General features: G+C 43.3%; 1 protein-coding gene across 1 annotated transcript; it reads left to right on the top strand.

The window, feature by feature from the left end:
- The first annotated feature begins 215 nt into the window (after nt 1-215).
- LOC116992442 (single-minded homolog 2-like) lies at nt 216-27,008 on the top strand. The gene is made up of 7 exons (XM_033052096.1): nt 216-292; nt 3,850-4,049; nt 7,401-7,507; nt 13,820-13,967; nt 15,008-15,176; nt 16,419-16,827; nt 22,941-27,008. Exons 1-7 carry the CDS (start codon nt 239-241, stop codon nt 23,639-23,641), a joined length of 1,788 nt encoding a protein of 595 aa, XP_032907987.1. The 5' UTR covers nt 216-238; the 3' UTR covers nt 23,642-27,008.
- The last annotated feature ends 174 nt before the right edge of the window (nt 27,009-27,182 follow it).

Below are 27,182 nucleotides of genomic sequence, written 5' to 3'. Positions count from 1 at the left end.
TGAGTTGTTGAAATTTCATAGGGAATCCTAAGAGGAATAAATCCTGAAATCAGAGATGGGGTGGGAAAGGAGAATTGCTGATTTCTGCCCCTGCCTAAATCTGGAACACCAGCACCTCTGGGAAGGGCAATGCTCTGGGCAGATTTGGGATCTCCAAATGAAGAACAAATCCAGGAATAAATCAGCAGTGTGCTTTGTGCTTTCAGAATATGAAATCGAGAGATCCTTTTTCCTGAGGATGAAATGTGTCCTGGCCAAGAGGAATGCAGGGCTGACGTGCAGTGGCTACAAGGTAATGGACACAAATTATTTTTTTCACCCCTGAAATATTTGACAGTTGACAAGTTTATTTCTCTAGGCGTTGGTTTTGGGTTTTATTTTTACATGTGTGCAGCTGAGAGCAAAGTTTGTGATGAGAAGAATCGGAAAAGATCCCCAAAATGCCCTCAGAAATTCAAATTTCAATTTTGTGGCACAGTCCCTCTCCTTGGGAATTATCTGGAGCTGCCAGGAGGGCACACAGCTCATTCTCATTCCCCCATGGAAAGGGAGGCAGGTGAGGCAGGAACCCAGGCACAGGAATTTGGAAATTTTCCACATCCCACCCACTTGCACCCCCTTGGCCTCAAGACTAAAAAAACCCAACCACTGCCATCACCTCAGGTGGAATTGTACTAAACCACCAAGTCTGTTTATAAATCTTACAACTTGTATGATTTATTTTTTTTCATTTATGACATGAAATCAGAAGCCACAGCAAATGCTGAAGTTGTAGAATAACAGCTGTAATTTGAGAAGTTATTTTTCAGTTTTGCAGTAGTTTTTATTACTCAGATTTGCAGTAGCTTTTATTTTCATCTTTACAGTCAGTTTTTATTTTCAGGTTTGTAGTAGTTTTTATTTTAGATGTGCAGGTAGCTTTTATTTTCAGATTTGCAACAGTTTTTTCCTTTCAGCTTTGCAGTAATTTTTTATTTTCAGCTTTGCGGTAGCTTTTTATTCTCATATTTGCAGTAGTTTTTTATTTTCATCTTAAGAGGCAATTTTTATTTTCAGCTTTCCAGTAGCTTTTATTTTCAGATTTACAGTAGGTTTTATTTTCAGATCTGCAGGTAGCTTTTCAGATTTGCAATAGTTTTTTTTATTTTCACATTTGCAGTAGGTTTTACTTTCAGATCTGCAGTAGTTTTAATTCTCGAATTTGCAATAGTTTTTATTTCAGATGTGCAGCCAGTTTTTATTTTCAGATGTGCAGTAATTTTTATTTTCAGATTTGTAATAGTTTTTTATTTTCAGATATGTAGTAGCTTTTCTTTCCAGCTTTGCAGTAGCTTTTATTCTCAGATTTGCAATAGTTTTTATTTCAGATGTGCAGGCAGTTTTTATTTTCAGATGTGCAGTAAGTTTTTATTTTCAGCTTTTCAGCAGCTTTTATTTTCAGATTTGCAGTTATTTTTATTTTCAGATTTACAGGTAGTTTTTTCTTTCCAGCTTTGCGTTTGCTGCTCTCTGAGCTGCCCAGGTTAACTCTGCCTCCATCAGGGTCATTCCTTCATTCTGGTGGGGATTCCCTGAGATCACTCAGAGCCCAAAAAGCCAAGGCTGGAGGAGGAGCAGAGCTTGAGCAGGAATGTGCTGGAGGTGCAGACCTGGATCTGTCTGTTTGCACTCTTCCCTACCTGGCTGCACTGATAATTCTTCATTACCCTGAGCCCTGTTTGCTCAGCTGCTCCCCAGCAAAAATGGTTCTGTCCCAAAGCTGAATCTGAAATCAGGTGGAAGAGCAGAGCGTGCAGTCGTGGGATCTCCACGTGGCTTTGGGGGTTTTTGGGTTTTTTTATTCCCAATTATCCCTGTTAATCAGAGGCATCTCTTTCTTTGCTCACTATTAAAAGTTTGCACAGTGGAAATCAAAGGATTCTTTCATCTGGCCTAAATTTATTCCGTTTCACTGTGCTTAAAGGCAGGACTCAATTTTTAAGAAATCACCTCATTAGCTGAAGCACAGAAAACACTTCATGGACCAAGTGATGGGGGAATTGAGATCTGCTGAGAGATCTTACTGTGCTTTTGCTAAACTTTTAAATCACTGGAGAAGAGGAAGGTTGGGCAGGAGGATCCTCATTCCAGGTGATGTTTGGTAGGTTGTTTAGAGCACTAAATACGCTGAAAATTAATTATTTTCCACAAACAGAGAAATTCAGCTAAAGGATGATATTCCTGCTGCTTGGACCAGAAAACTGGCAGGGGCATGGATGATTTCTGAACACCAGCACCACACTAAATAAATCTCCTGGCCTGGAATAGTCCCCAAGTTACATTTCCCCCTCCCCTTCAGCTGACACTGAATTTTTACAGTCTAACACTGTCATTATCACCTCTGTGAACAGCAATTGTACCCAGGGATCCCGAAATCTGAGCTCAGGACCTTGGGCTTGGTCACATGTCAAAATAAAACAAACCCCTCTGAACTTGAGCAGAGAACTTCAAACTCATTTCTTGTGCATTTGCATAAACATCAGTTAATTTTTATTGAGTTGTAATGCATCAATACTCGCTGGGATTTTAAAGTGCCTTTTTTAAAGTGCCTTTATTTACATCAGAATAATAACTCATGAAAATATAAATGTTTTCATTAATCTTTGAGTGTGTGTGGGAAAGAAATGGACATTTTGAAAAAAGCAACACTCCGATTTTTTTTACTCAATGAACAGGATTTCTGGCTGTATCTACATGAAATCTGTATCAAGGAGCTTAAAGTATTAATTAGAAAGCAATTAGGCAATCCCCAGAGAGGAGATGCTTCAATCCTGGATTAATCATGCTGCCAACAAACACAAAACTGCATTTACTGAGCCTTAATCTCTACTTATGAATTACAGTAATTTCACGATTATAAGCCGCACCATTTTAACTAAAATTTTGGTCCAAACCCAAAGTGCGGCTTATAATCAGGTGCGGCTTATATATGGACAAAGAACGAAAAGTTGCTGTTTTAGTTTGGAGGACAGGTGTCTGCTGAGAAAGGCAGGAGCTTCTCTTTGAAATGGAGAATGTAAACCCCCTCCCTCCAAATTATTATAATTTTGAAATCAAGGGGCTCTCAGGCAAAGATACGGGAATTAGGAATAACAGTTCTTTACTAGGGAAATTAAAATAGAAATACAGCACTACAAAGAACAAACCCCAAACCCTGACACAGTCAGAGTACAACCTGACACCCGTCAGGCAGGGTGTTGGCAGCAGTCCCATCCCATGGTGGCTGCATCCTCCTGCAGTGACAGATGTGGCTCAGCTGGAGCAGTGCTCCTGTACAAGGTGCAGTTTCCCTCTGGAGCTCCAGTGGGGATGTGGAGAAATCCGGTTTTCCTCTGGAGTCCAGTGGAGAAAGGGGCTCCCTTAGTGTCCCCAAACCTCTGTTTTTATCTTGGTAAGAAATGTTGGGCTCTTCCCCCTGGCTGGAGCAACTCCCAATGGGATGCAGTAATTTTATCAGTGCCACAGTGGGACTCAATGGCCATGAGCAGAAAATGACTGGCTGGAGGAAGGATGGGTTGTGAAAAGATAAAGAACAATGCCCTGCCTGGTTTCAATGGATGGCCCATTAGCAGAATATCTCCCAGGGAGATCAGGATCACTGCCCCACCCTCAACAGATGGTGATAGAACAGATACCTTTTATCACACTCTGTATTGTGACATGTGGCTTATAATCGTGAAATTACTGTACCTGCAATCACAGACGACCCAGAATTTAATGTTATGGGGGAATGAGCTCACTTAGACTGGGTAGGGCAGCAGATTTGGGGCTTCTCCATCCCATCCTGAGGGTGTTTTTCCCTTTTTCCAGGTGATCCACTGCAGTGGCTACTTGAAGATCCGTCAGTACATGCTGGATATGTCCCTGTACGACTCCTGCTACCAAATCGTTGGGCTGGTGGCCGTGGGGCAATCTCTGCCTCCCAGTGCAATCACTGAGATCAAGCTCCACAGTAACATGTTTATGTTCAGAGCCAGTTTGGATTTGAAGCTGATATTCCTTGATTCCAGGTGAGCAGCTCTTTCATCTCCTGCCGAGGTTTCCAAACAAACCCAGGTCAAAACAAACCCAAAATAGATCTGGAACTCAGAGCCTTCAAAGCCTTCCAGGCAGCTGGATAAACCAGACTTTGGAATGCCAAGAAATAGGAGTTTGTCCAATTTAACCTGGAGTTACCTGCACTTTCAGGGTCAGCTGAAAGCTGCTTGCTGTGAGGGTTGGTCACAGGAGCAGTGATCATTTCTTACCTGAAAGGACACAAATTTTATCAAACAAAGCCAGCAAAAGGAATGAGGATGTACCAAAAAAAAAAAAACAAAACCAAAAAACCAACCCCAAAAGTGGAATAATGAGATCAAACTGCTGGCTGGGGTCATCTAGAAAACTTTTGAGAGAGCAGTAAGGAAAGAGAGTTCTGTATTTTAGTGTGTTGCTTTAACCATGAAACCAACACTAAAAATGGGGCTGTTAGAATGGAAATTGATTCCATTAATTCCTACATGAGATAAAATTTTGGGAAAAACATCTGAGGAAGGAGAGCCCTGCCTCCACTTCAGCTGATGGAGCTCAGATGAGCCCAGAACCAGAACTGAAATTAATTTCTCTGGTTTTGGAGCAGGAACCTTGTAGGATACAATACTTTGCCCAGTGCATTTCCTTGAAGGGAAAAATCCCAAACACACAAAGTATTGACAAAATGATCATTCTTCAAAAATCCTTTCCTGTGTGTCCCACATTCCCCATTTCCCTGGCGGGCTGGATTTGCAGGGAATACATTCATGCAGCGAATATGTGAGGAAACCTCTGTATCCAAGAGAGTGGAGCTCAGCCATGCCAGAAGAGGCTTTTCTCCGTGCTCAGCCCAGGAGACAGTGGCTCCATCAGCTGCTGGGACACAAAGAACTCGTTGTTTCTGGAACCCTTCCTCATTTTTTTGGCACGCGTCGCTCCGCGCCGCGGCTACAAAGGAGCACGAGGGGTTCAGCAACACGTCCTTGCATGTGGGGAAAAGGAAATGATGTGCCTGGGAGGAACTGCCTGGAGACAGAAGTGTCTTCAAAGGCCACAGAACAAGCAGAGGTGTTGACAGGAGCAGGGATAGACCCAGAGCTGTTGCAGAGCTGTGTTTACCAAGGAGCAGATGGGTGTCATCCACAAGCAGGGGAATTCAGCTTCACCAAAGCTTTTTGCTCTCCCAGCTGAGCAAACCCAACTGTATTTGCTCAGAACAGGGGTGTATTAGGGGTTAGAAAAAAACTGGATTCAGGCTTGGTTCTGATTTCCACACAAGGGGATGGATCCTGAGATGTAGCAGTCACAACAAGCAGCATGAAAGCCATGGGAAGGAGCAGCTCAAAATCCCTCCCAGACACCTGACACACCATAAAACACACAGGAGTTCATTCACTGAGGTCACTGAAGGAGGAGAAGCCACTTCCCTCCAAAGTGAGCTGCTCACCCTGATTTTTGTGGTGCATTCATTGCCAGGGGGTTTAAAAATCCTTTGAAGAGCTCAGGAGAGCAGAGCTGATCCCTGGGGCGAGCTGTGCTTCCTTTGTGTGTCCTGGCACCTGCACAGCCCAACCTGGAGTGCCCAGGCTGCTTCAGGCATTGATTTGATGTTAAGGAAATAAAACCACTGAGTTTATTTCCAGAGTCAAGCTTTTCCAAAGTTTGGGTGTCCTAGGAACTCTCAATGATTTTATTTTTTTAATTATTTTTTTTTTGTCACCAGCTTCAAAGTGAGATTGCACCTTTGGGAAAATGAAACCCTGGCTCGGGTTTGTGGTGCTTTGACTGGGTTTGGATGAGTTTGTGGTTTTTTTTTTTTTTTATCTCACCAAAGGGCAGGATGGAGCTGCCACCCTGATTTTAAGTGCACTGAAATCAGAAGGAGAATTGAAACTGAGCAGGATCTTCCACCAGTATTTCATGCCCCTGACTGGTTTCAGTGAGGATTTGGGATGAGGAGAAACACAAGCACCTATTCAAAGGCATTTTGATGATGCTGTCCAGAAGAGGCCAAGCCCTCAACCCTCTCAAGCAGAACTCCCTCAGTCTCTGTGGGGTCCACTGGGCTGGTTTGAGCCAGGGTATGAGTATAGAAGATGCACAATAACCACAAAATTTTTTAAAAACTCATAAAAATGTACATTATCTGCAATCCCACAATGACAGGCATGGCTTGGGACCCCCTGTTCTTTGATGTGGACACTCCTGTGTTATCTCTGCTGCTGTGCATCCTCAGCAGGGCTAAAGCTCAGACCAGGAACATCCTTTTGAAGTCCATGTCCTGACCCTCCCACTCAGCTCATGGCTTGAAGAGGCTTGGAGCATTTAAACTGGATTCCTTTGATCTGAACTGGGGGAGAACCTCCAAGAGCACCCCTAGGATGCTCCAACTTTAATAATTATTTCAGTCCACAGGCTAGAGACAGTCCCTGGTAAAACTGGGATTTAAATGTGCAGGAGTAGATCCTCAGCAGGGACAATTTTCCTGTCACTCACTTGCTAAGGGACTGTGTCACTTGTTAATGTGGACATGCCTTACTGTTCTGGTTTTTTTTAGGCAAAGAAAGCCCAGAACATCACAAAAATCCCCAACAACCGTGGGTAAACAAGCCACAGTTTGGCTGAGTGGCACATTGTACTTTAAGGACAATTTTTTCCTTAACTAAATTTTAAAAAAATCAATTTGAAACATGAAGTTTGACTCTTCAGGTCTGACCCACTGTAAGTCTGACCTCTGAATTTAATTCTTTAACATCTGCAGAGATGCTGCTGTTTTGAATTCGTTCCATTCTTCTACTTCTGGGTCTTTTTTTTTTTTTTTTAAAGTCTTGCCTCAGCTTGCTTTCCTTTCCTCACCCTGTGGTCTTCACACCTCCTTGTCTTTCCACATTCTCAGCTGGAATAAGCTCCTGCTTTTTTCTCCTGTTAGGCACCAGCCTGGATTTCTTCACAGGCCACGATCACATGGCCCAACACACCTTCCACACTCGCAGCTTTGCAAAAGCAAATGAAAATGTGTCGGCAGCCCACAAGAGAGGTTTTATTGTTTCAGGAGCAGCTCCTCGAGTGGAACTTTGTGCAAAGGATCCTGCATGGCAATGGCAAAAGCCCAAGGTGGAAATCAGTAAAAGAGCTCTTTTTCCTGCCTGGGTGTACCAGGGAAAAGCTGCACCTTGCTTTGGCCGGGCTGAAAGGGTTTCTTTTCTTGTAAAGGCGAGGGTTCTGTTTCCAAAACTAACATTTCATCCCGCGGCCTCCAGGCACCGACTCGTTGGCACAATCACATGTTGGGTTCATGAAACTGAATATTCCTAGAGATTTTGTTTATTGCAGATTTTTCCTTTTTCCAGGGTCACGGAATTAACTGGATATGAACCCCAGGATCTGATAGAAAAAACCCTCTACCACCACGTCCACGGCTGCGACGTTTTCCACCTGCGATACGCTCACCACCTGCGTAAGTACCAGGGCTGGAGGCACTGCAGGGACCTGGAGCTGTGGATGTAGGGAATAAAACACTGCAGAGAGCCCAGAGGAGCCCCAGGATGAGCAGAGGGATGGAGCAGCTCTGCTGGGAGGAAAGGCTGGCACAGCTGGGATTGTTCAGCCTGCACAGGAGAAGCTTTGGGCTGAGCTCAGGGTGCCCTTGCAGGGCCTGAAGGAGCTGCAGGAAACCTGGAGAGAGACAATTCCCAAGGGCTGCAGGGACAGCACACAGGGAATGGCTTCACTGTGGGGTTGGATGGGATCTTGGGAATTAGGAATTGTTCCCTGGGAGGGGCTGGGATGGAATTGCCAGAGCAGCTGTGGCTGCCCCTGGATCCCTGGAATGTTCAGTTCCAGGTTGGAATTGGGGCTGGAGCAGCCTGGGACAGGGGAAGGTGCCCCTGCCTTAAAGAGGGACCTAAAAATCATTTTATTCTGGGCAGGGACACCTCAAACATTAAAAAAATGTGAAGGTGTTTTTGGTGTGACTGCCAAGGGATAAAAGTGACATTTTCCCAAGGATGTCACAGCTCCTTGGAATCTTGGGATTGTGGAGGTGCCGGAAGAAAAGGAAAAGGAATTTCTTCATTTCTGAGCACCAAATGGATCAGCCACCACCACAAATCCCCTAAATCCCTGCTCCAGGTCCTTCCCAAATGGGAGATCTTGAGTGAGGCACTGGGAGAAGTCCCCAGAGCAGCTGTGGCTGCCCCTGGATCCCTGGAATGTTCAGTTCCAGGTTGGACACTGGGGCTGGAGCAGCCTGGGGCAGTGGGAGCTGTCCCTGCCATGGCAGGGTTGGCACTGGATGATTTTTAAAGTCCCTTCCCACCCAAATCATTCTGGGATTCTAAGGAATATGTTGAGTACAGTGAGAAGTTTGCAGGCAACAAGCACCATGCTGGAAAGCAGAAAAAATCCTTTCCAAATCTTGACTGGAGACAGATTTTCAAAAGTTCTTGGCTATCACTTAAGGAAACCATTAATTGTGTAAATTAGCTGGATACTCGATATGCTGGGCTTCCAAAATGAAAAAACCAACCTCCAAACCAACTTATCTGGCCAGTTTTATCTTTGTACTTATGGGATCCAGGCTATTTGGAATATTTGGAATTGATTCTGGATGGCAATCTCTTGAAGGAAAAGAAAACCAAAAGAGCAAGTAAATGAGAGGGGAAAATCTGAACTTCACCAGCCCCTGCTGTTAAAAGAAAACTATGCAGCAGCTCTGCATTCCTCTGAAATATGTTAGTAATAATCATCCTGTGTTTGAAGGGAATGCAATCCCAAAAACTCCTTGGAGGGACATTCATTAGTAGCATGTGGATGAGGTTCGGAGAATGGATTGTGAGGAAAAAAATGACACATTTAATAATTTCCCATCTTCCAACAGAGTCACTAATCATATCTTCAAACATCTGGATCTGGGAAGGAGTTCATTCAGTAGCACATTAATTTGAAAAGCAAATTGAGGGGATGGCTGAACTCTGGATTTGGCTCCGTTTGCTGCAACCCATACGAGGCAAAGATGACATCCAAAAACCAGTGTCAGGCAATTTTTTTTCCAGATTGCTCCTGTAGGCTGGAAGCAGCCAGAGTCAAATCCTTCTTTTAGGCTTCCTTCTTTTCTCAGTGTGTGCTGCTCATGAGGATCTGGAGTATCAAGGAGGTTGTAGCTGTGTTTGGCACATCCAAGCTGAAATCCCAAGTGCTGAATTCCACTGGTGGCAGGGTGTGCTACACCTGGGAAAGCAAAAGCTGATCTGTACAGCGAGTTCAGATTTAATTATTGAACACTCTGGGATGCTGAGAACTGGGAAAAAGAATGACCAGGGCACATGGAATATCCTGTCAGGGACACCCTCTGTGTAGGGGTGACATCTGCATGTGGATGTGAGTGCTGACCTGCTCAAAATGAACTCAGTATTTCCACCAGGCTGTTTGAAATACCTTCATCAGCCAGCACAGAGATGATGCCACCACAGCCACAAGCACCTCTGGAAAACAATTTTCCACTTTAGAGCAGCAGGATGGATAATTCTGTGGCTGCCAGTTTGATCCATGTACGACTGGAGTTTTAAATGAAGAGACAAATCATGTTCACTGAATTACCCACCACATCCTTCCACAAGCAAAAAAAACCCACCCTCAGCCAAATAGGATACTAAGAGCAGTTCTGTAGATTAAAGATAAATTGCTGTAAACTTTAAAAACAGAAGAAAAATGCGAGCCATGCATAGGAATTTATGAAAGCAGATAAATCCCAAGAAGCACAAAATAATGAGTAATGCTTGGGCAGCAGTGGGAACAGTGCAGGGTCATGGTTGGAATACCAAGTAATGGGAATTATTAAACCAGATGTAAAGTGCACAAAGTCCCTCTGGGGAGCACTGTGAGAGCTCCCCCAGCATCCATCAGCAAATGTCTCAGGAACATGAACAGTGCAAGGCTGGCAGGTTTGTTGTACCATTCTATAAAGCAATCTGATGATGAAGTGTCACCTGATGCAGAAATCCAAAGAGAAACATCTTACACCTAATAAGGGTATTAAGGGGAAAAAAATAATATAGGCAACCCTAAACTAGGATAACTGTTTGCTTTTTTTAAGAGGAAAAAAAATCTCAAACTGAAGACCTGAAGCAGCTGAACTCAGAGTGAGGCAGCACAGAGAATAAAACAAAGGAAACAGTGAGGGGAACAAGTTAGGAGGGATAGAACAAGACATCAGGCTAGGAGGGAAATGTAGATGTGAATATTTGCCTAAGGTGTGCTGGCAGCAAAGAGAGTTTCCTGCTTGAAACATTTGATTGCCTTCCAGCTCCAGGAAAACATTTGTGGTGTTATTTATTTCTAGAACTCCTTTCATACACGCTGTTTGCCCTGAAATGTGGCCACACAAATAAGGAGGCTCTGCCCCAGGATCCTGCACTCTAAAATCCAGAGTAAAATATCTTTGTGTCCCCAGAGAAATCCCTTTGTTTGCACCACTGTGAGGAGGATTTTGGGCATCCCATGTGTTGCAACATCCCTGCTCTTCCCACAGGAACCTGGGCAGGATTCAGGTCTCTGTGCCTTGGCCTGGCTGATGTCCCCACCCAACCCTTCTCCTGCTCCCTGGAAGTCACCCCATGTATTTATAGGGTTATTTTATAGGAAAGCACAGTCCCACCATCTCTGCTGTTGGCTCTGCCTCTGCTCTGCCAGCACTCAAACCTTCTGGCAGAGCAGCACCAGATTTTAAGTGGTCTGAAAAAAAAAAACCAAACCAGAGTCTGCTGGGCACTGTGCCTTGCCCAGGGGCTGGACCCATGACACACCAGGGCAGCTAAACCAGGATCTGGAAGCAAGAAATCCATTTCTTGGAGTGGAATCCTTCAGTGCAGGCTGGGAACTCCCAGCCACACGCCTGGGAGCCTGGTGGAGCTTTTTAAAGCAGTCCTGTCTGACAGCCCAGAGCCTTCTCCAGCTTCCCTGCGAAACCAGGAGCGAGCCACAGCCCTGGAACACCCAGTTCCAGAGGGCACATCCAAGGGCCAGGGCTAAAGCCACAGAATCCTCCCCCTTGGGCTGCAGCAGAGGCCACCAAGAAGTCTGAGCCTGCACAGATTGTCTGGGGATGGATTTGCCTCACTCCCATTCCTGAGGTTTCCTTTTCAGCATCAAACAGGGCAGTTGAGCACAGAGCCAGATGGAAGCTGACCTCACTCACTGTCTCAGTTGCTGTCCCTTAGCCAAGGTCAGACTTTCCCCAGATTGCTAAAAAAGCAGGAGACACTGGATCCTCCCCCATCCCTGGAGGAATACTGGTTAATCCATATAATTAGGAAGGAAAGCTGAACACTGTAGCTCTCAGTGGTTTTCACATCTTTTCAAACACTGTCTTAACTGCAGAGCTAAAAGAGGGATTTAAAAAAAATCAGTGAGAGAGGAGGAAAGCCAAAACTAGTCCCAAAGCACACGGAAGAACTTTGTTATAGTTAGTGATCCATGACAGCATTAATTTCTCTTTCGGAAGGCTGAATGTAGCAAAGCATTTTGAGCTCAAGGAAAACGTGCTCATTAAACCAGCACAAAGACCTAGTTCTGAAAAGGCCAGATCACGTTCCAAAAATTACCTGTTACATGGCCTGTGCTAAAATGAAAAGATCATTTCCTGGAACGGGACCATTTGGGTTTTAGAATGAATCACCGAATCATAAAATCCCAGAATGGTTTGGGTTGGAAGGGATCTTGGAGATCATCTCATTCCAAGCCCCTGCCATGGGCAGGGACATCTTCCCCTATCCCAGGTTGCTCCAAGCCTTGTCCATCCTGGTCTTGGACACTTCCAGGGATGGGGCAGCACAATTGTAGAGCACCATCCAGAATGATAGAACACTAAGAAATAATAAAACTCTGGCATAGAGACAATTATTAATATTTTTAGAACAGAATCTTTGAGTAGCCATTCCAAGGCTTTCAACTCACAGTGATAAATTGCACTTAAAAAACACAAATATCTTTATATTTTCTCAGTGTGTTTACACACTTACACACCCACTCCTCATGGTTTTTTAAACCACATGTACATCTGCCCACCCTCATCACATAAAGAATTCCATGTAGAAATCTAGGAGTGGAAGGGACACCAGCAAGAATGAGGCAAAAAGCTGGTATTTAAGAGAGATTTGAAATCCCAAACAGACGTGGCTTGGTGATATGGAGGATCATGATCCTGCAGGATCATGGAATCATGGAATATCCTGAGCTGGGAGGGACCCACAGGGACCATCCAGTCCCACTCCTGGTCCTACCCAGACACCCCAACAATCCCAGCCTGGGCATCCCTGGCAGTGCTGTCCAAGCTCTCCTGGAGCTGATTTAATTTGGGAGATAAGCTGGATTTGAAGGCAAGTTTAAATATGTTGGCATGTGCAATGGATAGGAGAGGAAGCAGCCCAGAGAGTTGGCCCATATGCTCCAGATTTTGGGAAGACCTCCCTGAGTCTTCCAGTACCACAAAGAAATGGATGAAAAAGAGGGAAAGGGATTCTTTCATATGGGCAAAAAGTGACAGGACAAGAGGAATGGTTTAAACTGACAGAGAGCAGGTTTGGATTCCATTTCTTAATCATATTTATACAAAGGAATTTCTGCCATTCCCACTTTTTGGAATACAATTTGTGCAGTGAGCTCAGACCGTGATTCTCTAATTTACAATAAATAACTGTATAGGAGAGTAAGAAAATGGAGTTTCCCAGAGGAATGATCCAAGGCCACACAAGAGAAGAACCAGCTCCAAAGGCTGGGCATTATCTTCCAGTGAATCCTGAGATAAAGGCCTGGCACTGAACCAGGAATATTTGTGGCTGGATTAAATATTTAGAGATGCTGCACAACTCCTGTTACAGCACAACCTCCTACCAAAACATCCTTGTTCACAGAGGATCCAAAATAGCTCAGGGAGGATTACATGGCTCGTGAATTTATCAGATATCTGATTCCTTCTCTGTCCTTGTCTTTGTTTGGGTGCTTCACCACCACAGAATTTTTAAATTTTACCCTTTGAAATCAACCTTCATGATTGCAGTGGAGAAAAACCATCACAGAATAAAAAACATTCCAAAATATGTGATAATCTGTCAAACTATGAGAGAAGTGCTTCCAAATAATCTGGAAAAAGTCTCAAAATCACAGAATCCTCAGGGTTGGAAGAAACTTTCAGGATCATGCAGTCCTCACCCCAAACCTGTCCCCAGGGGCCACATCCAGACTCTTCCTGAACACTCCCAGAGACAGCGACTCCAAACCTCCCTGGGCAGCTCATTCCAGGGAAATTTTATTTTCCAATCTCCAATCTGCCCCTCCCTTGGTGCAATTTGAGGCCATTTCTTCTCCTTCTTTCAAAAGAATTGTGTCCAGTTCAATTTGCTTTTGCTGCCTTGAACTTTTCTTTTGCAGTTAAAAATTTTAAAGCAATATTTGTGACGAATGCCACCATGGGCGACCCAGAGAAGAAGGAAGACAAAACTTAGGAGACACCAAATTTTATATAAATAATAATGTGGTGCTATGAATCCATAGAAAGAGGAAGGATAGATAATTTTGCAGGGGGTTATTTAAATTTTATTAGGGGGAAGAGGAAGGTTGGATTCAGTTACTTCACAGGTCTTTTCCAACCTCATTAATTCTGTGATTCCTTGAGGGAGAAAAGCGCTTGGCTCGCAAATAAACCTCTCCAGCAAGTGGTTGGGAGTCCAAAAAATGTGACTATTTTTAAAAATTTCTTCTTTTGTGTCCACAGTGCTGGTGAAAGGCCAAGTGACCACCAAGTACTACCGGCTGCTGTCCAAGCAGGGAGGCTGGGTGTGGGTGCAGAGCTACGCCACCATCGTGCACAACAGCCGTTCGTCACGGCCTCACTGCATAGTGAGTGTCAATTATGTCCTTACGTAAGTCCAAATACTTTGTACCATTACCTGCTACCCCTAACTGAGCCATTCATCATCAAACCCACCAGGTTTTCTTTGCTTGTGTCCCCCCGGTGTCGTTCTGTGCCCGCGTGTTTCTCTGTTTGGATGAGAAAACATTCTCATATTCATGATTGGTGTGGAAGTCTTCATCTTGTCCAGGGAAGGGCAATGGAGTTGGGGAAGGGTCTGGAATTCCTGAGGGAGGTGGGAAAGGGGCTCAGCCTGGAGAAAAGGAGGCTCAGGGGGAACCTGGTGGCTCTGCACAAGTCCCTGCTGGGAGGGGCAATGAGATGGTGTCAGGCTCTGAAAGGGAAAGGAGGAGAAGAAATTACCTCAATTTTATCAGGAGAGGTTCAGATTGGAGATTAGAAGGGTTTTTTTCCTTTGAAAGGGTGGTCAGGCCTTGGGATGAGCTCCCCAGGATGCTGTCACCGTCTCTGGAATTATTCAAGAGTCTGGATGTGGCTCTTGGGGACAGGATTTGGGGGGATGCTGCTGGGTGACGCTGGGACTGGATGAACTTGAAGATCTCTTCCAAAGTTGAGTATTTTTGATCAAAACCAACCTCACAGCTTGTGTGGTTTAGTTATAAGCTGCTGACAGGGGAGGAACATTGCTCCTTTTCCTTTCCTCAGTGCTGACTCTGAGAACCAGGGCAGAGATCAATTCCTGACTGAGCAGGAGAGAGATTAATTGATCTCTGTGATCAATAATCAGATTTTTCCATGATTCCAAACCACAGGGAGCCAGGGATAGCTGAGGGAAGGTGATACAGCTCAGGCTCAGAGACAGGGGACATTTCACCCAAAGGTGTTTATGTGATTCCCAGTGGAATTTTATTTATAAATTTGCATGAGAATGAGGACACTCCATAAGATTCTCTGCCTCCTGACACCCCCAGACTCAGTGAAAATTTTGGAAGAGTGAAAATTCAAGCCTTGTGAATACTGACATGCATTTTTACAGAAGTTAGTTTGGATTTCCCTGTGTTTTTAATTTACTGGGCTGTTCTTTTGCAGAGATATTGAGTACAAGGAACTTCAGTTGTCACTGGACCAGGTTACCATTTCCAAGTCACAGTTTTCATGCAGAAACTCAGTACCTACCTCGCAGGAAACAAGGAAAATAGTAAAACCCAAAAGTAATAAAATGAAGGCAAAACTCAGAACAACACCTTACCCACCACAGGTAAATTTTCCAGCAATATTTAATTCCCAGTTGTTCTCACAGAGTGCTTGGGACAGTGTGGAGATAATCCAGGAGTGAATTTACAGACTATAGGGCTGTCTACCCCAGGAAATCCCTCATAAAGCAGGATAAAATTAGATCCTTTTTTCCTTGGGGTGGAAAGTACAGGTAGCACAAACCAGCTCTGGCAAGAGTTGTGTGTGAAGTACTTTAATCATGGTGTCCTTTCTTGGCAAAAAGAAGAAAATCTTGGAATTGTGCTGTGAAAATTTCTGCTGATGTAGAACTTGTGTCATTTACTGTTGGTGTGTGGAGTTCTTGATGTCAGGAGGAATTTCCCCATGGAAAGCGTGATGAGGCCTTGGGAAGAGCTGCCCAGGGAGGTTTGCAGTGCCCATCCCTGCAGGTGGCACCTGGAGGCGGCACTCAGGGTGACAAGGTGGCCATGGGGACAGCTGGGACTGCCTGGGCTGGGAGGGATTTTCCAACCTTAATCCTGTGATTCTGCAAAATGGAACTGCCAAAATTAGCAAATCAAAGCAATTTTTTTTTGTTCCCATGTGAATGCAAAGTTGTGAAGAGAGAAATTCTAAACACACCTCTGAATCTGTTCCTTGAGCCAGCGAGGCTCTGGGTGCCTGTCTGACATGTTCTGTACTTTCCTGTTGGAGTTCAGAATGCAAGAACTTCTCAGAATGTTGGGCCTCCAAATCAAAGCCTGGAAAAGAACACAGGATTTGATTTGAGGCCTTGGGAAAGGCTTCCAAACTTAGGTGCTAGAAGTAAGAATATAGATTGAAAGTTTAAAGTAGAAACTTAAGTAGAAGAAAATTTAGTTAATAAAGTTTATGATATAGAAAGTATAAAGTAGGTATAAAGATGACAAACCAGCCTTAAGAATAGATCCATGTGTTAGAACAGGATTGGCTAAGAAAGGCCACACTGTAATTAGATGAAATTTCTTAGTATTGGATTAAAAACATAAACATCTCTGTTATTGGTTAATAAGTGCTTAAAAGATCTTGTAGCCATAATTCTTGTGACTTCTGGTCATGCTTTCTGTAGAATATAAGAAAACAAACTGCACTTTCTCAGCTCCTAGAAGTCCCATCTCTCTGCCTCAGTCAGAACAAGAAAGAATCCCCGTGGAGCATGAAATGTGGGAGCAAAAAGCCCCCAGCTTCCTAGAAAAGTTCCTCCTTTAACTCTCTTGCCCTGCTCTTTTCCCCCTGTTTCCCCCAGCAATACAGCTCGTTCCAAGTAGACAAACTGGAATGCAGCCAGGTGGGGAGCTGGCGCTCCAGCCCCGCCGCCAGCGCCGCCGCCCTGCAGGAACAGAACTTCCATTCAGAGAGCAGCGAACTCTTGTACGCCCCTCCCTACAGCCTGCCCTTCTCCTACCACTATGGACACTTCCCTGTGGATTCCCACGTCTTCAGTGGCAAGAAGCAAATGCTGCCTGCAAAATTCGGGCAGGCCCAAGGGGCGCCCTGCGAGGTGGCGCGGTTCTTCCTGGGCGCGCTGCAGACCAACGGCGAGTGCCAGTGGCACTACGCCAACTCGCTGGTCCCCAGCAGCCAGTCACCCTCCAAAAACCTTCCTGAGCAGCCAGTGAACATCATCAGGCACAACCTTGCCCAGGGTTATGAAGGTGGGTGTTGCTCTGAGCCAAGAGAAAACGCTCGGTGGAGCGGTGGATGGGACGGATTTGTGTTCGCGGTTTGAAAATTGGTTTTGGTGCCTTGGAGTGGCTCCCTAGAACAGAGACTAGACAAGATTAAGAGAATAAAGTGGGTGTTTATTAAAGGCCTTCAACAGATCCACCTTGGGCAATCAGAAGCCTCCCAGAGGCTGCACCCAGGATGGATGATGGGCACGAGTTTTTCACACAGTTAAAAGTTTGGTCCATTTACATATCTGGGGTTAATCCTCAATTACAGCTTCAGGTAATGAAGTCATTTACCCCCAGTTTGTTCCCCCCAATTCACTTTTGTTTGTATTTTTAGGGCCTGAGGCTGTAGGGTGTCCTTGGATCTCAGACCTAGAGGGATTGTTTAGTCTGACCAAAATGTGAAAACAGTAACTAACACTCTATATGGAGTTTGGAGTTATGCACTAATTTTATATTTGAAAAATATAAAAGCTAAAATCCTAAGGCATCAGTTTAGGCAATGAAGTGTAGCAATCATTGTATTTATGGTATTCCCATGTTCTTTCTTCCCATTTCCATCAGCACTGGATTGGGAATTTTATCAAAGCTTTAGCTGAAAAAATGCTCTCACCAAAATCACTTTTAGAGCAGCACAGTGATGGCTCCTCCTTCCATACTGGCACACTTTACCCTCAGGTTTTGCACTCTCAGAGTTATTTAAGTGGAATTTCTCAGGTAAGTCATGGCTGAAGTCAGATTGAAACTTCCCCTCCACAATAATTTTTGGTTATTTTAACACAGCAATTAAAATAAACACCATCTATTCCTATAAAAATTGAAGATTGCCCTTTCTCAGCATGAATATCTTTAACTTACAAGAGTAATAATTCTCCCTCACTTGATTATAATTCTGAATTTGACAGTGTCTCCCATCACCTGCATTATTTCACTGTGCAGATGGTCAGGGATGGAAATTCTTTGAAGAAAGGCATTGACTTCTCTGAGATGGAAACCTGTAAGAAATAACCTTGAAAAATTACAATACAACCAAATGTAAAGATGCTCAAAATGCCCTTTAATCACAGAATAATTAGGGCTGGAAGGGACTTCTGGGGATCATCTTGCCCAACTCATTTATTTCCCCTGTGTTCAACCAGAACAGAAGTTTTGGCAGAGATTTATCTCTCATTTTAAACACTCCTGATCTCACAGCTGCCCCAACTCAAAACTGAAACTGAATCAAGTTGTGATGGGCAAGGAACAGTTAATCAGCTAAAGCAACAAAAATATTTGGACTCTGGCAATTCAGGCTATTTTGGGATGGTGTCAAGTATCTTTAACTCAATTAATAGCATTAATTACTCCCCTGACCCAGCTTCCCCTTCTGAATTTAACTGCTTTCATGAATGGGCCTTGGAAGTTCTGCTGAGATTTCAGGTTGTTGCTGATTTTAACAACAGCCTTGGTTGGCCTGGATTTCCCCCCTCTTCCCTGATTTACTTTCAGTAACTGTGAGAATTATAAAAAAACCTGTCACAAAAATATGCAAAAAATAGAAAACTCCACCACATCCCAGGTTATTCAGTCTTATTAAATCCAGCAGTTCTTTTGTGATTTAAGGTGTATCTGAAAGTGTCAGAGAATATCAACAAGTGCAGAATTCAGATCAGCTGCTACAGAACTCCCAGGAAACCCTTCATTAAACTCCTTTAAGCAGCACTCCAGTTTATTGCTTTCCAGTCCAGAGCCAGCCCTTGGATCCCACCCACATCCCTCTGCATACATCATTTTTATTAATTAAAAATCACTGATGAGGACTGAGGTGCTCAGTGGAGCAGTCAGATGGAAACTCCTCTTTCTTGGAATGGAGGAAGCAGTCATGGAAATCTAAAATTTAAAAATTTAGGTAGTCTCCAAGTAGGTACCAGAATCAAATATTTATTTCCTTCTGGGCATAGATATCCAAGATCCAGAGGGAATATTAAAATATAAATATATTAAAATACAAAGATATTCAAAGCTGAGCTTGCTGCATCAGACAAAAGATGAAATCAGACACCAAATGTCTTTCCCACAGAGAAAAAAAATAATTTCTGTCTGGGGTTTTGTCCTTCACAGGATGGTTTGACCTCACCCATGATGGACCTCACCTCACTGACAGCAGGATTTTATTTCACTTCTCTGTGGTTAGGTTGAAAATGAGCAAGAGAGAAGCTCTTCTCACAGCCTAGAGCAGGTCAAATGCTTTTCCCCAGCTTGTGCTCCTCTAATTTGCTGCTTCCTTTGGTTGCTCCTGTGGACTATGAGGGGAAAAGGAGGAGTTTTAGACCAAAAATAGGAAATGGTTTTGTCCTTTCTAAAGATAGTGTGGGAGGGGAGAAAAAAAAAAAAAAAAAAGAAAAAAGAAAAATAGAAAAAAACAAACCAAACCAACCAACCAAAAACCCAAAAAAACCACCAAAACCTGCCCCACAAATCTACACCTTTTGAGGATAAGGATAAAGATTGAAATAAATCCTGCCTATACCGAGTAAATTTGCAGGAATAGGGTAAAAAAAAACCCAATCCCAATAAAAAACCTGCAAGAAACTGCTGCTGTTTTTCAATCTCATCCCACACCACCATTCCCTCGGCAGGAGGAAAATGGAGCTGCAATACCAGCGGTTCTTTTTTCTGGTTTTGCTTCTACTGAAGCTTTTGCTGCTTGAATTGGGAAATGTGGGTTCTCTTTTGAGCATTTTCATGCATTTTAGTGGATATTTATTATGGATATTTATTATGGATCTTGATTATGGATATTTATTATGGATATTTATTACAGATATTTATTATGGGTATTTATTGGGGATTTGATGAAATTTGCCTTGCTACAATTAATTCCCTACAAAAGCACTTTGAGTTGTATTATTTAGGAGAGAAAAATTATGGTCAAACTCAGGCCTGGTCAGAGATCATGGCAAAAGGGGAAAGGAGAACAGAGCTTCCCCTACAGACAGGATTTCCACCCAATTTTTGTTTCCTTCTCAAGCAGAGTCAGCGCTGTTGCACTTCTGAATTCGGAACCTTTGGAAGCGACTCTTTCTTGCATCTGATCTCCCTTTAGGTTGTCGAGTGCTGCTTTTTTCCAGTGGCTCACTGGAGAACTGACAGCCAGGGAGCTTCAAAGCAGGGAGGATCTGCTTAGCATCATCATCTTCGATCCAAAGGCAAAGCCAAAGCTGACATCTGGCAGCCGGCTTGGATGCGAGGGCTATTCCACATCACATCCACGGCAGCATCTGCCAAAAGCGCCGTGGGCCAAAGACATTTTTCTCCATGGAAAATAGCTCCTTTTGGAGACATCAGAGATTGGAGGATGCTCGTGCCAAGCCATCAAAGCTCTGAAGAAGCACGTAGCAGATACAACTGCCTGCAAATCAGATGTTTCTGCTTCAGGATCTGGTTTTGAAGCTTCTTCCACTTTTTCCCAGCTGGCCCAGTCATCAAAAAAAAAAAATCATTTCAGTGAAGGCAACTGTATTCTTAGTCAGAAGTTTCCTTTTTACCTTTGAAATTGCTGCTGTGGGCACCACAGGACCTGCTGGTCACTCAGTGGTGCTGTTGGTCCTTCTGACCTACCTGTGTGAAGCCAAAACTTAGGAAATGATGAACAAGACTGAGAAAATCTGTGGAAAAACTCCCCAGGTTTAGCCAGTGCCTACTGGAAAAAAGAAATGACATTTTGCAAAGGAAATTCCCCTGGAGACCAAGAGCTCTGGGTGATCAGTTTGCCTCACCTTTGTTTTTGGAGGGAGAATAATGGAGAGCAATCAGCCCATGCCTTGGGTGATTTGAAATCAGGGTTCAGACCAGGACAAGCACAGAGTGAGATAATCTAAAAAATAACTTTTCATGGGCAGGGGCTGTATTAAGACCTGTTCTCTCTTTGCCTTGTTTGATGAAAAGGAGGGAGAGGGACTTTTTATAGGAGCAGAAAGTGACAGGACAAGGGAAAATGGTTTTGAACTGCCACAGGGCAGGGTCAGATTAGAGATTGGGAAGAAATATTTTGCTCAGAGGGTGAGGAGGTCCTGGTACAGGGGAAGCTGTGGCTGCCCCTGGATCCCTGGAATGTTCAGTTCCAGGTTGGAGCAGCCTGGGACAGTGGGAGGTGTCCCTGCCATGGCTGGGATGGGATGAGCTTTGAGGTCTTTTCCAACCCAAACCATTCCATGATTCTGTGATTTACAACCTGATGGTTCATCCTCAGCCCAGCAGGATTGGAGATTACAAAATTCAAGGTGACAGGGCAGAGGCCAAGGAGTGGCTGTGATGCCTCAGCTTCTTCCAGGTTCTCTCGGGCTTTAAAAATGGAAAAGGAGAATATTTTGTTCAGAGATTAAAGAAGAGCCTGAAAGTGAAAATATTCCAAACTGCAGGAGGCCAAATCCATCCCTCTTGTGGACACCTTAAACCCAGAACACCTATCATTAAACCACATTATTTATATATCAGTAGCTCTCAGCATCTATATTTATTTCACAATAAAAACACCAAATGTGGAGTTAAAATCAGAGCACTGAACTCCACCAGTAAAATTCTCAAGCATGTGGCTGAACCCTCGTTGGATTTGTGATCTGAAAGGGCCATTTTTCACCAGCTGGTGAGAACTCAGCTTCCTTCAGCTTCTACTTCTTGTGACAAAATATATACATAGAAATGGGAAAGAATAACTTGAAAGGTTATTGTTGCTGGGAGGGTGAAGAAGAAATTGGAACCAGATTCCTGTTTAAATTCTGGTGTTAATTACGTAGTGCAACTCCCTCTGAAATTAATGGAGCTCTGCATATATTAAAAAAAAAAGTACAATTGAGCTATTTCTGCTTCCTCTGTTATCCATGAAGGCTTTGCCAGTCTATTGCAGCACAGGGAATATTTAATCATTAATGGGCATGGTTACATCAGCAACCAATAGAGGGGAACTCCAAAACTTTTTGGATGTTGAATAAAATTGTTATAAAAACAGAAAATCCATTAAAAAAAAAGGCACTTAAGTGTCCAGGGCTTCCAGTGAACCTCACACCAAACAAGAGCTTGGGTCTAACTTGAGAAATGTGCTCAGTGTGTCATTTTTGCTTTAACATAAAACTTTCAAATGTGCCTTGGAGGAGCAGTTTAACTCACGAACTGTTCATAGGAGAGTGCAAAAAAATTATTACTCATATGGTACAGAAGAAAACCTTTTTTCTCACCACTTGTAGACAGGAGTTTACAGAAAGGAAAAGCTTCATAAGCCAAGCAGAAAATGGTAAAAATAACTTCAATTGCTTCAAGAGTTCAACTGCCATGCAGAAACTGAGGAGAAAAGTGAGACTGCCCAATATATTTTAGAGGAAAAGCCTGAATAGACATCCTAGGCTCATAATCTTGAAAAATTAAGTATCTGGCTTCTGAGTCTCTAAAAATACCTAATTTTTTCACCCCAATTCAATGTTGTAACCTGCAGTTTTATCATTATCCACCTTTATTACATGGGAATACCTTAAAAGCAGAGATTCAGCATTGCTGAGGAGGTGTTTATGTTGCTTTTCAAGAGATATTTTTAATATCTGACATCAGCTTTTCAAAGAGAAAAAGCAAAGCCTTTAACATGACCCACTCTGGGTATCACAGAGATTTCATTAATTAGATAATGACATGTCACCTTCTAATATCTCATCTAAATACTAAATCTACCCTGAATAAATACCATGAATTGCAGAATTAACAGAATTCTGTAGAATGAAAAGACCTTTGAGATCGTTGAGTCCAACCTCTGAGTTGGATGTTCTTGCAAGGACAAGCGTCCAGTGCACTCCCACAATGACAGGAAGAATAAATTAAGTTTATTTCTGAAAAAATAATTCCTATTTTAACCATGAAACCATTGATAGGTACCAATGTTATCCAGCTTTCAGCAAATCCTTTGATAAGAAAAGAGCTTATTTAAGGGGAAGATTTTTGATTTCAGGTTGTAGCTCCTAGCATTTCTTTAGTTTAGTTCCCCTGATTTAACTCTGCTGTTAACGCCAGCAAGTTGTAATTACTCCAAAGGCTCGTTGTCAATAATTAACAGGTTTTATTTTCCCTGGCAGTCCCACTGTCCAACAGGAGGTACAACCAGGACGCTCTGCCCGAGGCCTTCCCGAGCTGCACGGCGCCCGTGCCCGGCCGCTACAAGGAGGAATTTTACGACTCTGGCATCATGAAACACAACAAAACCGAGGCCAGGCTCCAGCCCCCAGCCCACCTCATCAAAGAGGAAAACAAGCTGGCTTTCCACAGAGACCTGCAAGAAAAAATGAGCATCAACGAGGGCTCCTTCTCCAACGCGCTGCTGCCCAAGGCCGAGTGCTGCCAGGCCAAGGCCGTGGGACAGCTGAGCCACCTGCTGCCCGTGCCCTCGGTCTACGAGCAGGGCAGGAGGATTTGTGTCAAAGACCCCAAATTTGGGCACATCAGCCACCACCCAGGCAGCCTGGAGGAGCTGGAGGGGGAGAGGATGAGCGTGAAGCTCGACCACGGGGCGGAGGGCGAGCGGCTGATGGAGGTGAGGCCTTCGGGCCAGGTCCCCTTCGTGCTCCTCAATTATCACCACGTGCTGGCCAAGCACGGAGCTTTCCAGAGCTCGCCCTGCACGGCCGCGGGACACGCTGGGGAAAATTATTCCTACAATTCTGAGGAGGTCAACGCCTACATTTACAAAAACCAAAGCCCCTCCTCTCCAGAAAGCCACAAGGAATCTGCACTACCCCATTACATTGGGACTTCGGTCATCATCGCCAACGGCAGGTGACGGCAGCACGGGAGGGTTTTGCGTTTCGTTGAGAAGCCAAACTGGAATGATTTGCAGGAAAAGAAAAAAAATTAAAAAGGAAAAAAAAAAAAAGCATGAGGAAACACGGTGACACTTACTGAGCAAAGTTGGAGGGCAGTGAAGGACAAAGTGGGGAATCCCACGAGTCCCAGTGGCCAGGAAAATCCCCTCCATCCCCTGCCGTGCTTCAGGGTCCCACGCAAAGCTCTGGTGCCAGGGAGAAGCCAAGTTCCAGATCTTATTTTTGTTATTTTATAGTGTGCAGCAAAAGGAAACGAGAGGTGTTATATGCAGAGGTTTATATGAAGGACTTTTTTTTTTTCCTTGACCCCTCCTTAAAATAAACTCAATTTTTTTTTTTAAATCATTATCATAAAATATGCATCTAGTTTAGGGTTTTTTTGACAAATTGTGTGAAACCTCGCATCAATTCTCCACCCAACCCCCTGACAAATGGACTTTGTTGAGAGTGGTGATTTTCAGCAACCACAACACAGCTGTCCTACCCAAACAGAAAAAAAGCTTATTTATTAATTACCAAAAAAGTTTTAAAACTAAATAAATCAACCTTAAATTTGATTTATTTGACACAGATTTCAGTGTTCTGAGGTTGCTGCCACCACCATTTATCTTGACAAGGGACAATATGACAAATTAATAGGTACAAAGATAGGTATTACAGGGTTACAGGTCTTGTCATGGCAAATTGGGACAAATTATGGAGCAGGAACTAATTCCCCACAAATAAGAAAAGGAAACTCCTAAATCCTGTGTTTCCCTGAGTATTCTGGGAGAAGCCTGTGCAGATTTTCAACCCAGCCAGTCACAAATACATCTTAATAACAGCAGCAGAAATGTTTTCTTTATAGTCAGGAGAATAATGAACATTTATGCCTTATTTTGAACTTACCAGTAGAACTGTGAGCTTTGAAAGGCCCAGCTCTTAACACGCTGAACTTCCTCCAGCATAAATCCTGTTGTCAGCACAAAGGTAGGGCTGGAATTCCCTGATCTGAGCACTTCACAAATCCCAAACAGCACATTTGAAACACTCACATTTGGCCCAGGCAGCCAGGAATAGATTTTCACCCCTTTATTTTTAATTCTTTGGAGAGGATGGATCTGTGTGACAACACTCAGCCCAGGGTGGTTTTCAGCCATTTCCCCAAACATTGTGAGAGGATAAAACAACAAAAAGCTCCCTAAACAATAAATGTGGCTCTAGATCCCACTCAGCTCCATTTCTTACCCCAATCCAAGCCTAATTCAGAATTATTCAAACTTTCTCTCATCAGACTCTAAAGAGAACTTCACTGAAAAACCTTGAGCACCCTGGGATAATGAAGGTTCCCTGTCCATGCTTGGAACTGGATGAGCTTTAAGGTTCCTTCCAACCCAAACCAGTCCATGATTCTTTGAAGAAAAATTCTTACCTGGTTTGTGTAATATGGAAGAAAACTTTTGTTCATGGATTGCACCTTGTCAGAAAAATTACAATGCAATACTCAGTCCTAAAAATTCCATCTTTTCTATGCAGCAATAATTCACCCCAGAATGGTCTGGGTTGGGAGAGACCTTAAAGCTCATCCAGTTCCAAGCCCCTGAAATGGGCAGGGAACTTTCCATTGGAATACAGTAATAAAGTTATTTCCTTCTGTGCATGAATATTTATTGCTATGAGTACACAAAAATACTTTAAAAGCAAAGGCTTGAAAACAATTTTCAGTATTTTTTTCACTGCTTCCTATTAAAGGTTAACAGAGAAGGCTTTGTTGCCAAATTAACTTGAACTGAACACTCTCAGCTGTTGTTTCCAATTGCTTGAAAAAATAAATTTTGCGCTAAGCAGAACAAAAAACCCAAATCAGTGAGTACAAAAAAAGCCAAAACAGAACCAAAGCAGCAGAGTCACTCCCTCAGCAACCCTGGTTTGTTCAGTGCTGGAGAAGCTGGCAGGCCTCCAGAAAAGCTGTAAATATGGATTACAGTCATGCTGACCCCATAAATCAAAGCCAGGAGACACCAGTTGCTTTTCCAGTGCTTCAGAGCCCTCCCAGCCCCTGCTCCTCACAAACGACCCCAAACTCCTGAAAAGATAATTATGCCAAGACTCCTGGGTTAATTTTGTTCAATTAAATTAAACCCATGCCCTCCAAAGGAGCCACTGGCATGGTTGGCATCATTAAAAAGAAACTTGATGCCCAACCCCTCCTGCTGCACTTTCTCCCTCATTAGTGGCACTGCTGCATTTTGGTGTTCCTGGAAGTCCTGCTTGCTATAAAAACACAAAAAGTAGGCTTTGCTTGGAAAAAAAAAAAAAAACAACCCTCCACCATTGATATTTTTCAGCTCAATATTTTTCCACCTTGTTATTCCCACTTGCAGGCTTTATTCCAGAGCAGAGGAGGTGTTCCATCATCCTCCCCCAGGTGTTTTAGGGGAGGTGATGCCCAGGCACAGGAAATTTCCCTGTGAGGTAATAATGAACCAATTATGAATTCACAGCTGATAATGCAGGGGAAGGTGCAGAAAAGATGGCAAAAGCAAATGTGGGGAGGATATTTTCCCTGCAATATTTAAACATGTTCCCATCTGGGAGTAAATTACATTGGGAGAAAAACAGGATTTTTGGGCAGTTAAATTACAGATGTTCTCAGCACAATCATAGCGCAGAACAGGGCACTGCCATCACAGTGGCAGTGTTTTAATACTGAAAAATGGTTTTAATAAAGAAAAAAAATGATGGCACTGAAGGGGAATGTGAATTGAAATACATTATCAAAAATAACCTAATTTCTCTTTAGTATTTGAGCCACACCTTTGTCATGAAACTTCACAAGATTTTTAACTCTCAGGGGAGCTCAGACCTGGCAAGAAAATCATGGAAAATGAAAGAAAAAGAGTGAAAGAGGGAATGTTTTACCCAAATCATAGAAAATTTGGGTTGGGAGGGACTTTAAAGATCTCATTCTAACCCCCTGCCAGGCAGGGAATCTTCCACCAGACCAAGGTAAAGCTGGAAAAGTCAATTCCAAATTGAGGTCTCCAAGCTTTGGAACAGTGCAATAGAAATCAAATAAGGTGACAAAGGCACAGATTTGTCCCTGTGATGCAAAAATTTAATTTAAGGAAATTCAGCACAATAGGTGCAAAATTGGGGAATTCATCACTGACAGTGCCAATGAATGGCAAATCTGCCAGAATTTCTCCAGGAATCTCAAGGCAGGACATAAATTCTTTTTTTTTTTTTTCAGCATTTCAGTCACACTTCAAAAAGGCCACAGAGGAAATGTTGTTATTCCATTTTCCCCCTGAAGGTTAGATTTTGCTTTTTTTTTTTTTTTTTAATATGATGCAAATAAAAGCTATTTGGCAAGTGTAGGTGAAGAAGCAGGCAACCCAACCAAACCTATCCATGCTCAGAATTATATATGTATTCCCTAAAAATGTAAAGCATTTTTGCTTATTTATTATGTAAAACAAAACTGTTAAAATGTTAATAAAATCCTGTAGCCAAAGG

The sequence above is a fragment of the Catharus ustulatus genome, chromosome 2 (assembly GCF_009819885.2).
Source record: "Catharus ustulatus isolate bCatUst1 chromosome 2, bCatUst1.pri.v2, whole genome shotgun sequence".
Taxonomy (NCBI): domain Eukaryota; kingdom Metazoa; phylum Chordata; class Aves; order Passeriformes; family Turdidae; genus Catharus; species Catharus ustulatus.
This window is presented reverse-complemented; position numbering and strand designations above follow the sequence as displayed.